Here is a 13014-nt window from a genome sequence, read left to right on the forward strand (position 1 = left end):
ATAAAGTTTAATATAATCTAATCTAATCTAATCTATATGAACAAATCTTATTGGTTTCAAGAAATGGACAAAACATCTTGTATATTGAATATATTGTACACACGTGTACAGACCCAAAGAGTAATCAAATTGCCTAGGCACGCCCTGGTGCATGGCTTCCAGAAACCCTTCATATTCATCCCTCTCTACTGATATGGGGCGGTCAGTAACTGATGTTGCCCAAATAATGTTGACCAGGTAGTGAGGGTATGAATCACCACGGGGCAAAAATCCTACCTGGTGATGTCCAGGTAGTGAGAGTCTGCGTCCTCGTTCAGCCCCATGGCGGCGTTGCGCAGGTGCGTCTGGAGGGCGTCGGCCAGCCCCTGCAAGGAGACCCCGTCTGCGCAGGTGTCTATGAGGGCGTCTAGCTCGACGAGCATGCTCTCCAGCGTGCTCTCGCCCTTCAGCATGCAGCGCAGGGCCTCCGGGAAGATGATCTGCCGGAAGTTAGTGTTCAGCTCCTGTGAAGGGACAAAAACACCCGATGGAAAATAGATTAATAGGCCAATTCATAGAAAAGCTCCATGTGGGAATAAGTAATTAAGTGGCATTGTCCACCCTTTGGGGCACGCGTTGGGCTGCCCACTTGTACGGGTGAGCCATAATTGCATTTTTGACATGACATGAGCTCACCTGTAGGCAGGTGTAGACTCCGTTGGCCAGGTAGACAGCCTGAGCTGTGTATGAAGCGAGGTGTATGTGAGGTATGATGTGCATGAGGTAATGTGAGAGTATACCTGTAGGCAGGTGTAGACCCCGTTGGCCAGGTAGACGGCCTGGCCGGTGTATGAGGTAAGGTATATGAGGTGCTGTGAGAGCCTGTATGGTGTAAGAGGTGAATGAGGTGTAGCATCAGCTCACCTGTAGGCAGGTGTAGACCCCGTTGGCCAGGTAGACGGCCTGGCCGGTGTCGGCGGGGCTGGGCAGGTCCAGGTCGTGTGAGATGAGCTGGCACTGCTGGAGCAGCTGCAGCAGGCAGGTGATGTTGCCGCTCATGCTGCACAGCTCCTCCAGGAACCAGTCGCCGTCACGAGACGTCAGCTCCACCAGCTGCTCACCCGCGCTCGACGCAGCGCCCTCCATCACCAGGTTACGCCTGAGGACGAAGCAACAGCAGTCATATTTATATGAAGTATACAGCACTGATCTAGCTCCATACATAACCAAGCTACGCCTAAGGATGAAGCAACAACAGGCACGTGTATGAAGTGTGAAGTATAAAGTATTGACATAGACCCCTCCATCACCAGGTTACACCAGAGGAAAAAGCAATGCCAGGCATGTTTATGGGTCAATTTCGTTTTAGGAGTAGCACACGTCAGGTGCTGCATATTCATTGCAGTATTGCAATAATTTATGGGCTTAAGCTGTAACATTATGGGCATTAGTTTGAGCCCAAAAAAGTGTGTATACAATATGTGATATACAGTAGTCCCCTCCATCACCAGGAGTGAAATTTAATTAACGTTAGTAGAAAAATGAACTACTAGCTAATTTGGTTAGAGGCGCTCGGCTGAAGCAAAGCAAGCTGCCTGTCCGGTGAAAGTAAAGACGGCAAGATTTCCTACATTACACTAGGGACACATGCAGGGGAAACGAGCAAAGTGAAGGGAGGCGAAATTCAGTGTTCCATTCTGACAGCTCAACTGTCAGGTCGTCGCGGCGAATCAAATTGAATGCAACATTATTTCTGTGGACTTGATTGGCTGCCGCAGGCGAAATTCGCTCCTAATTTGCATGATACGGAACTTGGTCAAATAATTTTGCTTTGCTTCGCTCCTGTTCGCTTGCCTTCACCTCCCTCATAGGAATGAATGGCAAAATTCATTTTGCTTGGACAATTGTGTAAAACGCGTGTATGTGTCCTAAGCATTTCAGTATGCTAGGTTAACACCCACCTGGTGAGGGCGCAGAGGGCTGACAGTATGATGCCGGCCATGCTGTACGCTCCGGGCTCGGCGTTCTCGCGCAGGAAGGCGGCGATGCAGCGCTCGATGTCCTGCAGCTGCTCCTCGCACTGGGTCACGCTCGCCCCCTCCGCCTTCAGACGCTCCGCCTGCCGCAGCAGACGCGTGTTGGTGTCAGCCGCGTGGTGCTGCAGAGCCAGCTCCACGCCCGACACAAACTGGCACACAGAGGCCGGCGGCTGAGGAGAGAACTGCAGCTCGTACCTGAGGGAGGGAGGGGTGGAGACGGAGCGAGGAAGGAGAAGGTTTTGGATATGTACCGTGAGAACAAGCCAGGTCGGTCACAAAACATATTTTCAGTCTGAGGACAACAAATGCCACTGTTGCGAAGCGCGCACGCACGCACACAGCTAGTCACTCGTGATGGCCTGAGAGTGATCATGTCCTACAGCTGCACATTATAAGAAACTCTCACTCGCGCATGCAACTCATTGGTAGTACATGCCCTGGCAGTGCTCTGTGGCCATGTCCTACAATATCCCCTCACTGACACAAACACACACACCCACACACACCCACGCACGCACGCTCCCTCAACTCACTGGTGGTAAATGGCCTGGCAGTGCTATATGCATTCCTATATGTTAAGTCCTCACTGGTGGTAATGGCCTGTATTTCCCATACTGTGCTACTTACTGGTGGTATATGGCCTGGCAGTGCTCGGTGGTCATGTCCTGCATGAGCTCCTCCAGCCAGTGTTTCCAGGCGTGCGTGCGGTGTCGGCGGTGCGCGGCGCGGGGGTAGAGCAGGGCCACGGTGGCGTAGCTGTGCAGGTGCTCCAGGCAGCCGCGCAGGACCAGCCGCCGCTGCTGCAGCAGAGCCCCCACCTCCGCCTCCAGAGCCTCGCACTGGCTGATCAGGTGGGCCTGGCCCGCGTTCTGGAGGAAGGCCGTGGCCGGCACGTAGCTGGGGGGACCTGGAGGAGGAGGAGGAGGAGGACAAGAGAGGAGAGGAGACGATGGAGACGAGGAGAGGATGGAGGGGGAGGAGAGAATATATGGGGGCATCATGGGAGAGAATGAAAAGGTGAATGATGGGAAAGGAGAGGAAAGAAAAAATGAGAGGAGAGGGGAATAAAGAAAAGTTTTTGGTCTATTGTACATATGGGGTTGCTGGAGCTTACCCAGGTCTCTAATGCCTTCACCAGGCAATATTTCTTACCCAGGACTATAACACTTAATTTAACCAGGTCTATTGTACTTTGGGGGTTGTTGGAGCTTACCCAGGTCTATGGGGCTGCTGATCTCCTGCAGCAGGCTGGCCAGCTGCGTGGCCTCCAGGCTGGCGAAGGCTGCTTGGTACTGGGAGATCCAGTGGTCCAGGTCCGTCAGCTTGCTCTGGATGGCGTCCTGCACCGTGCGCTGCCGGGACTGCAGCTGGGTGTGCTCAGAGTATCTGAGTGGAGGAGGGGCGTGACGGGGAAATACACGTATGAGCAGCAGTAAGGACATTCCATGTCATTCCATGATGTCTTTCTGTCCATTATTTCATTCTGATGTCTCCTCATCTGCTATCTATGGTGTTCGTATATACAGTAGATATAATCCAGGGCTGTAGTCCAATTGTACTTCAGGGTGCACATTTCCCTCTTCAACTGAGCTATAGTATGTGTATGAGGCGGTCTGCTACGTATGTAGTGTGTGTGTGTGTGTGTGTGTGTGTGTGTGTGTGTGTGTGTGTGTGTGTGTGTGTCCTTACCTGTGCTCTAGTGTGTGTATGAGGTGGTCTGCCCTGCTGTCGGCCCCCTCCAGGAAGTCCATCTCCTGCAGCAGCTTGGTGTGCTGGCTCTCCCCCCGCGTCAGGGCCTCCAGCAGGGACAGGTGCTCCTCCACCGCCACCTCCACCTGGGGCAACGCCACCAGCATCTCCTCCCGGTTCTTGAACCAGTTCACCTGTACAACACACACACACGCACGCACACACACACAAGTTCAGGACACCCAGTAGCACAAACCGGAGTAAGTCAGGTTTACAGGAAAGTTTGTTTGAAAACGTACAATAACCTCAATCTACAGTTTATTTTGGGTTGCTGCCTTTTTTTAGATGCCGTTTGCTGTTTAGTGAGAACATGACTGCTCTGCACAAAACATTTTCATCTGTAACATTAATATTCTTTAACATTACAACAGGATCTCAGGATTATGCTCTCCAACACACAGCCTCTAAACAACATTAATTCTCCAATCATTGCATCAAAGCAGAGCCAAGGTCAGCCCGTTGTCCAAGGAACAGCAGCCTGATCTCACCTTGATCTCGGCGACGCGCGAGGAGAAGAGGCTGCGCGTGATGTCCCGCTCCATCTCCCTCTTGCTCTGCTTGCTCTCGGCCTGCTGTCCGCCTCCTCCGTACACGGCCCCCGCGAAGCCCACCTCTCCGCCTGCCGTCCAGTCCACCAGAGGGTCGTACACAAACGCCTCCAGCAGCGTCAGCAGCGTCTCGCGCCCGCGACGCATCATCTGCACCACCTGCGGACGGAAACACACGCACATGGTCACACAAGGGTGCCGCACAAAGGAAAAGTGCAGTAACTACATTTTTTTTGTCAACATTTAGTTATTACTGAAAATTGTCTTCGTAACCTCCTTCCAAATGCCCAAATGTGTCCTGTTTTACAGACATTTCTATGCCAAATTTGTAGTAATACAGTATCAAACCAGTACAGTATCAATGCCAAAGCCTCGAAGGCATTTTTCTTAGTTTCAATGTTGGCATAGTAGTCACTGCACTTTGCCTCTGTAGGGCAGAAGGGTGCTCACCCATGTAACATTGTCTTTGCCTGGTGTGCCTTTGTATTGCACATTTTGACAAAGACATCTTTACATACTGCTTTACATGTGTGGTTTGGGACATATTAGATAATCACGATGATAAAGTGTGAGCTAGTCATATTGAGATGAAAAGAGAAGTCCGCGACACTGCTTGTCTATTTATTATTTAATCGAGCAACGTTTCGACCTTCAGGTCTTCATCAGGCAAAGTGTGAGACTTTGCCTGATGAAGACCTGAAGGTCGAAACGTTGCTCGATTAAATAATAAATAGACAAGCAGTGTCGCGGACTTCTCTTTTCATCTCAATATGACTAGCTCACTCTTTTCACTTGGATTTACTCTCATTGTCCTGCACCTGGCCTATCGGGTGGGATGTGCACACATTTACTCCTCTGAACTAGTCATATTGAGACCATTTATATTTTCTTTGTGCAACAACTTCAGAAGGTTTGAGCCATCATATTTTTTGTACAAACAAATGTGCCTTCACCTAATAAAGTTGCATAAATAGTACTGAAAGACAATAGGAGATCAATAACTTTCTTGCAATGCGACTGAGAAGCCTGAGAAGCCAGTTTATTTCAAAGACAAATACGTTCACATGGCTGAAACAAACGAAAGCTAATGACTTTCAAGGGGAATCCAACAGTGATCATGTGGTGTTTGAGTTCCTCATGCCTGGCCATACCTGTTCACAGGAGAGTCTGAAGATGCCCTCCACTCCTGTCACGCCCAGGGCCGTCTCAATATTGTGAGTCATGCGGAATGGAACCTTCTCTGGAACCCTCAGGCTCTTCCCTGTGGGAGAAACCAAGAAGTTCAAGATACCACACTGGATTCCTTTTCAGTCGACGCATCAAGGTGTAAATACTTTCAGTTTCACACTGCTCAGAATTACACTGCCATGTTACACTTCAATTTCGGTTTCATGAAGACAGAGAAAAATCATGAAATTTCCACATTTGCTCGCTTGAAAAATGAAAGAAGCATGTTATGAAGGACGGACCTTTCTCAAAGCAGACGTTGTAGTCGATGTGCACCACCTCTCCTGTGGTCATGTCTATCAGCACGTTGTCCAGATGTCTGTCCCCCAGTCCGATGATGTATCCCACCATTGACATGACTGCAGTAGACCTGGCATAGGACTGGGAGAGAAAACGGAACAGTTACATACAGCCACTAGTTAAAGGCAAGTTACGGTTAAATAAGTTCACTCCCCAATGTGAAATGTAGAAACTTTTCGAATCAGACTACAACACTTGATCATAAGTGACTTTATTTATTATTATTTATACGCATGCACGCGCACACACAACCCTCCCCACTCACTGAGAGTAATGCATGAGCACCAAAGCTCCTTGATCAAAACACCCACACCTGTACAACACACGCACGCACACACACACGCACACACCCTCCGAAACACACCTGTGTGACCCTCCACCACTCGCTGGGGGTGGTGCATGAGCACCACAGCTCCTTGGCCAGCAGGTTAGGGGGCGTGGCCTCCATGAGTTCCTTCAGCACGTCGCGCATCACGCTGATGGGCCAATCACGTCGTGACACGTCCAGGCTGAGACCCACGGCCTTCAGCGCCGGCCCGATCTTGCTGTAGTAGAGCTCGCTCGGACGCGGAACCATGGGCACGTTCTGGGCCTGCTGGAATGAGTCCTGGGCCTGGAGAGAGGAAAGGAAGAGAGAGGAGGGACGGGAGAGGAATATGATGAGGTCAGAAGAGTTGTAAATAACAAATTGTTGTGTCGTAGAACATTCAGACTAGGACCTGATAAGGAGGGAGGACGTGAGTGGAGAGGAAGGCGATGGGTCTGACAAGCGGTCAATTGTTGATAAAATACTCATAGCAGATCAAAACTCGATATCCAATTGCTCAATACATCTTTCCGTCTCTTTATATTTGTGTCTTGTTAGTGACTGTAGAACAGCCTCCCTCTGCTGGCAGCCCTTGTGGAGGCCAAGAAGCGGTCTGTGTCTGTACGCGTGTGTGCGTGCGTGCGTACGTGTCCTCTGCCTCACCTTCTGTGACTGTAGCACAGCCTCCCTCTGCTGCCAGCGCTTGTAGAGGCCGAATAAGGGCGTGGCGCCGTCCACCCACTGGATGAGGCCGGAGCGGGTGCCCAGCGGCGTGACTGAGTAGTGGCGTGCGTGGAAGCGCGGGCTCTCCTGCTGGTTGACCTTGGTGAACATGGTGTTGACGATGGACAGGAACTGCATGATGCGCTCGTCCAGGTGCAAGTCCTCCAGGCCTGGGGGCACACAGACACAGGAAGGTTTATTTTAGGGATGTCGAAACATAAGACTTAATTTGACAAAAAGGGGGAAAAAAAACACAATTAATCGCCAACTCTACTGGCGAGCGACAGAGGTGAAATGGGCATGACCAAGTGCATGTGAAGAGGGATGTAAAGAGTGGGAACATTTCAGTCACTTTTGGATGAAAAAATATAAAAAGGAATTGATTTAAATGTAGCATTTTATACATCATTATTTTTAGATTTCATCATTTTTTGAAGAAACATTGAGATCTGGGGGGAAAAACACTGCTTGTCAGTGAATCATGAATCAATCGATAACCTCAATCAACTAACAATGAATTAATCAATATTTGCATGCGTAGATGGCTTATAGTCAATTAAGAACCTTAAAAACAAACAAACAGACAAACAAACAAACGCTGCACGAGCCAGATCAATATAAACAACAACTTGCTTTATTCAAATTGGACAGACCACCAGAATATTGTAAGTATGTCGCAAAAGGCTAGAGAGCTTCTTTTGTTCTTTATTCTCGGCGGACTTACAAAACCACGTCTCACTGCATGATCTCCTTAATGTGTTCTGATGAAATGATTGGCCCAATGAGGCTACTTAAAGCGCTCTGAAAGTATGAGCAGCTGAGGCCTCAGCAGGAAGACAGACACACAGTGTGTGCTTGGGGACGCCTTGCTCGAGACAAAAGTCCAGTTTATCATCAGCCTGAATATCATCGACTTACAAATCTCAAGACTTGGTCTGACCAAGAACATAACAATTAACATTTCCCAAATGCTAATGGTTGCACGCTTCCTGACAAAGTTGGAGGGAGGAGCTCAGAAAGGATAATTGCATTGCTCTTGGCCTCACTAGAAGCAATGCTGAAGGTGTTGCATCACTAGGAGGGCACAGCCTGGCTAGTTTAACACGGGTAAGAGCTTAACGTTCACAATGCACCCAGAAGAGAAATCTGGTGGCAATCTGTCAATCCCTCAGCCAACAGGTTCATGCTGTTCAGAAACTAGACATGACAGGCACATGAAAGTCGTTACACCTTTGAACACCTTACACCTTTGAGGTAAGCTTAGCCTTTATGGACATGCATGTCTCACCTTTGAACAGGTAGGGGTAGTTCTGTGTTAAACTGTGATTAACTAGTTTCGCAACATCATCTCTGGTTGAAGAGCTTTCCAAGTGACTGACAAGGCAGGCAAACACAGGCCTAACCTTTGAAGAGGTGGGGGTACTTCTTACAAAACTAGTAAATCACAGTTAAAGTTGTGGCTGACAAGGCAGTCATATCCAGGCCTTACCTTTAAACAGGTAGGGGTAAGTTCTGTGTTACACTTTTATTTTGTAGTTTTGTCAACATCGTCACTGCCTTACCTTTGAAGAGGTAGGGGTAGTTCTTGCCGTCGGAGCCGAGGAAGTGTAGCTTCTTGGGCTTGGTCTTGGTGGGCAGGATGGTGATGGTGTTGCCCACGCTCTGGATGGTGACGGCGTCGGTGGCGGACACCTCGCCTGGCAGAGCCATCTCCGTGCTGCTCATGGAGGCCAGCCGAGGGCTGATCTCGTCCAGGCGCAGCAGGTAGCTCGCACGCTTCTGGGCACGCTGCTGCAGGCTCAGCATGATCTGGTGGACACAGACACGGATGGACACAGACACGGATGGACACACACACCGCCAAACAGACACCGAGACAGACAGACAGACAGACAGACAGAGAGCGAGAGAGAGAGAGATCAGATGAGGTGACACTACAACAGTGTTTCTTAAATGATGTTCTGCAGCAAACTGTTGTGACTGCATGATTTGCAGGTGGATGGTGGACAGAGAACATTTTGCCATGCTTTGCATGAAGAGTTTAAATGCCACACTAACCATGACAAACAGTCTTTAAGTGACTGATGGCAAACATCAGTAGATATGTAGATAAGTAGATATGCAAATTCTACTTATGCATGAGTTAACTTTCTTCTTTAAGCCATACATGCCAATGCATGTGTGCAACAGTTGCATTTCCTCATCTCCAAACATCTCGTTGCAGGTGAAGCCTGACTACAGCTTAGATTGAAAAAAGACTGACTAAACCTCTAAAACGCTAAATACGTGCTTAGGAGGGCACAAATGTGGGCTGTAATTGCGATAGCTAATGACCATAAATGCAGGACAAGCCGAACACAAGCACAACAACTGGACCACTCGGCTGCTTTAAAAGCCCATAATCTCACTGACATTTCTTCATTGTTTTTCGGATGACTCATTTGTTGTCTGTCATGATTGATTAAATAAGCAAAGCGGGGGTGGGCATTGCCATATGGCTGCCATGGTAAATGCATGCTTGGCTCAAACTAATACGAGGCTCTAGCACCCAATTACAATAGGGAGCATGGCTACTGGGGTTAAAATGCAAAACAAAGCCCATCATCCACAGCATTAAACCTGCAAACTGTTTTGTCTGTTTGTTGTTTTTTTTCTCTATTGTGGACTCAAAAGGAAAAATAAAGCAGATTAGGTTGGCAATTCCATCGACGATGGTTAGACTTGTTTTAAACAAACTTCCAAAAAGAGGGCATTGGCTTCCTAAAGAGACACAAAAAACTATTAGAAATGAAGAATGTATGGTATGGTGGGGTTTACCAGTGCTCCACAACAAGCTGTGCTAGATGGCAGTACTTTGTCTGAAAGGTTTTTGAAGAGCTAAACCCCTGTGTTCACTCTGGAAAACGCACTGTCCACTCGACTGCTTGAAAGACTTACAAAATCCCACTAAAGCTGTGCATCTTGTGCCTCTCAACCAATGACGCTATGGAGAAGACGGCTTGCTGTGCCATAAGAGCATAGTGGAGCATAGTCGCGAGTAAAGTCACTTTCTTTTTCTACGGTCAGTACTGGCGGCATGGTTAAGTGCAATTCCACTACCGCTGGGCCTGGAGTGTGCAACAGTTCATAGGACACCGTGAATTTTTGACAGCTGTCATCAATTATCCCGCGCGATCAACACTGTCCGACAGCTGTATTTAATATGGCCACAAACTGAACACTGACAACCGTACATCCTACTTCGACCGGGCCGGAACTCACAGCAGCCGCTAGCACCCACAATGCAATGCAAATTCCGGATATCCAGAGTGATTTTGCAGTTTCCGGTGTCACGGTGTCGCACCAACTGACTATGCACACCGGAGTTACTTTTCCATTGATCCGTGTCCTCGGGCCACGCCCCTGTACTACACCGTGGCCAATGCATTTCCCAGCCAGTAATAGTTCCTTTTCCAATATACATTCCTTGCTCCCAAACTGACCTGTTTAAAGGGTGCCCAACTGCTGGCAGGGTTGGCGGGGTTCTGCGGGCAGCGCAGACGCTCCAGGGCGGACTGGATGGCGTCTCCGTAGGTGTTCTGGAACCAGGTCTCGTGAGGGGTCTCTGCCGCCGCCGCTGTGATGCTCCGCACGTGCTCCAGCGCAAACACCACCGGCCGCATCAGAGCAGAGTGCTTCTCGCGCATGATGGCCACCTTCTCGTCTCTGGGGATGCACACACAGGCGCAACAGGCACATACACAAACACAGGCAACGAGACACAAACACACACAGGAGGGTTGGAAAAATGTGACAAACTAAACGCATGCATCCAACTAATAATGACCTAATTCAGCAGCAAAAGGGGAACATTTCACTGAAAGGTTTGATTAAAGGGTGCTGCTGCTGGTGTGTGTGTGTGTGTGTGTGGTGTCTTATTTCCGCAGGGTGGTGTTGTTCTGCACCCTCTTGACCTAGTGTGTGTGTGTGTGTGTGTGTGTGTGTGTGTGTGTGTGTGTACCCGTATGTGTGTTCTTACTTGCGCAAGGTGTTGTTGTTCTGCACCCTCTTGACCTCGTCCTCCAGCTGCTGTATGCGTCGCAGCACGTGCATGTGTTGCTGCTGCAGCACGCCCAGCCACAGCTCGTCCCACAGCAGGGTCACACGACGCAGCTCACCCACCAGCATCTGCACCTGATGACACACACACACACACACACACACACACAGTTAGCAAAATGCACTGAAAACCATGCAGAATCCAGTTTCTCAGCAACAACTTACAGAAACTCCTGTGATTGCCTGATGAAGGTCTAGTACCGAAACGTCATTATTAAAGAAAGAACAGCGAAATGGTCAGTGTGCGGGAGTTTCTTTAAGTTGTTGCTGAGTGACCATGGGCCATCTCCGACGCACCTGCCAGGTGTGCGAAAAAAGTCGAAGTTTAACATAGAATCCAGTTTCTCGAAAGTGTAGAAGCTACCCAGTTAACAACTTAGTAGACTGCCTATGGGGAAATGCATTACAGTAAAACAAAGTAAGTTGCTAACCAAGTTAGCAATGACGCTATTGAAAAACGCACCCAGCACAGTTCATCAACGATCTGTTTGTCTAATCTGGGCTGGTTGTTCACCTTATTACCCCACTCACTAACCCCACCCATTTCTATGTTAACCAAGCTCACACAGCATGTCCAGTTAGCTAGTTCCTGTAATGGTGTCCATCATCCTTCTGAGTGATTTAGCACTAGCGGCAGCAACACACAATAGCAGCTGCATTACTATTTGAGGTTGATACAGTAGCAGTCTTCCTACAGTGATGAGCTTTTCAATATTCGTTTTGGGTCGGGTGCGAACATCCAAAGTCACACTTGTTGCAGGTACCAGACAAATGTCCGTTAAAAAAGGTAAGTCTGCACACAGTAAAATAAGCTCCAAAAAAATATACTTTTTAAAATGATAATGGCAAACTTTTGATTACCCTTGGATCTTCGTCAGGCATCATTGCCTGAGAAAGATCCAGGGTGATCGAAAAGTGTCTTGTGTGTAATGTCTTCTGTATTTAGGCATGCATGTTACTTGACACCTTCATTTCCTCTCTGGTATTAATAAATTATACTCTACTTTACTCTACGTTGCAGATGCACTTCAGAGCCAACTCCAGTAATCTCACCTGCAGCACCATGGTGGGGTTGGCGTTGGACAGCTTGTCCACGATCTTGCTGTAGCAGTCCTGCATCATGGCCTGGTCCTCGCTGGAGCAGAGCACCAGTTCCTCCCCGCGTCCTCCTGCTCCCCCACCCCCGCTGCTCTCCTGGGAGGCCGGGGCACTGCCCGCCTCGCTGCCCCCGCCACACAGACCCTCGCCCTGGATGTTGCCCAGGAACGTGGGTAGGGCCGACGGCAGCTTGTTACCTGGAAGACAAATGGTCAAATCTAGATGTGACCGATCATTACCTTGATATGGCGTCGCCAAACACACACACACACAAAAATAGGTGGAAAAAAAGAGTTTAAATAAGAGTTCCCTCACCTCCAAGGGAGATGTGGATGAGCCTCTATAATCTACCTCTTAGCAAACATAGTAGTGGCCTAATTTCTATAACCTAGTTATGCAGTGAACCAGCCTGCAGTGAAAATTATGACCTGGTCTGCGGCCTGTGGTTCTCCACCGAGGGAGAGGGATCCGACAATGGCGGGGTAGAAGATAAAGCTTTTTATTCCATCCATTCACACAATCACGCTTTAATGTGAGAGGCATATTTAATACAAATGCTGGTGAAATTTCAGTTTGGCTGGTATAAAAGACCAATTTACAAGCCACTTTGAACCATTAGTGAGTGTTTGTGTTTGGATAGTAAGATTAATATCTACTAGCCATTTTGGCAAGTGATGGAAAAAAAAAAGTTAATTTAGGGCCCTGGCTATAGGGCATATATTAATTTCATAAGCAGGTGTTAGCTGCGGCTCTCCTCCGAGGGATATGGATCCGACAATGGCGGGGTAGAAGAGGAACCTTTTTATTCTATCCTTGTACAGTATCGTGCTTACTGCTTACTGTGTAAGGCAGGATTATTTAACAGGGTTCCCACATCTTTTTCATGAACAAATTCAAGCACTTTTCAAGCACCTTGAAGCACCAAATTTCCAGTTTTCCAGCACCT

The 13014-nt window shown here is 48.6% G+C and overlaps 1 protein-coding gene across 5 annotated transcripts in view; it reads right to left on the bottom strand.

Moving 5' to 3' along the window:
• Positions 1–13014, bottom strand: part of smg1 (SMG1 nonsense mediated mRNA decay associated PI3K related kinase) — a 63544-nt gene that overhangs the window by 17836 nt on the left and 32694 nt on the right. For all 5 annotated transcript variants that reach the window (XM_063221617.1, XM_063221600.1, XM_063221590.1 and 2 more), the window contains exons 37-51: positions 12024–12265; positions 10891–11045; positions 10355–10577; positions 8435–8681; positions 6813–7042; positions 6207–6455; positions 5785–5923; positions 5467–5576; positions 4256–4474; positions 3708–3901; positions 3232–3404; positions 2646–2925; positions 1941–2213; positions 904–1138; positions 277–503 (exon numbers count right to left, since the gene is read on the bottom strand). In XM_063221617.1, coding sequence (XP_063077687.1) covers positions 277–503; positions 904–1138; positions 1941–2213; positions 2646–2925; positions 3232–3404; positions 3708–3901; positions 4256–4474; positions 5467–5576; positions 5785–5923; positions 6207–6455; positions 6813–7042; positions 8435–8681; positions 10355–10577; positions 10891–11045; positions 12024–12265 — 3196 coding nt within the window. The remainder of the gene's footprint in view (positions 1–276; positions 504–903; positions 1139–1940; positions 2214–2645; positions 2926–3231; positions 3405–3707; positions 3902–4255; positions 4475–5466; positions 5577–5784; positions 5924–6206; positions 6456–6812; positions 7043–8434; positions 8682–10354; positions 10578–10890; positions 11046–12023; positions 12266–13014) is intronic.

The sequence above is a fragment of the Engraulis encrasicolus genome, chromosome 2 (assembly GCF_034702125.1).
Source record: "Engraulis encrasicolus isolate BLACKSEA-1 chromosome 2, IST_EnEncr_1.0, whole genome shotgun sequence".
Lineage (NCBI taxonomy): Eukaryota > Metazoa > Chordata > Actinopteri > Clupeiformes > Engraulidae > Engraulis > Engraulis encrasicolus.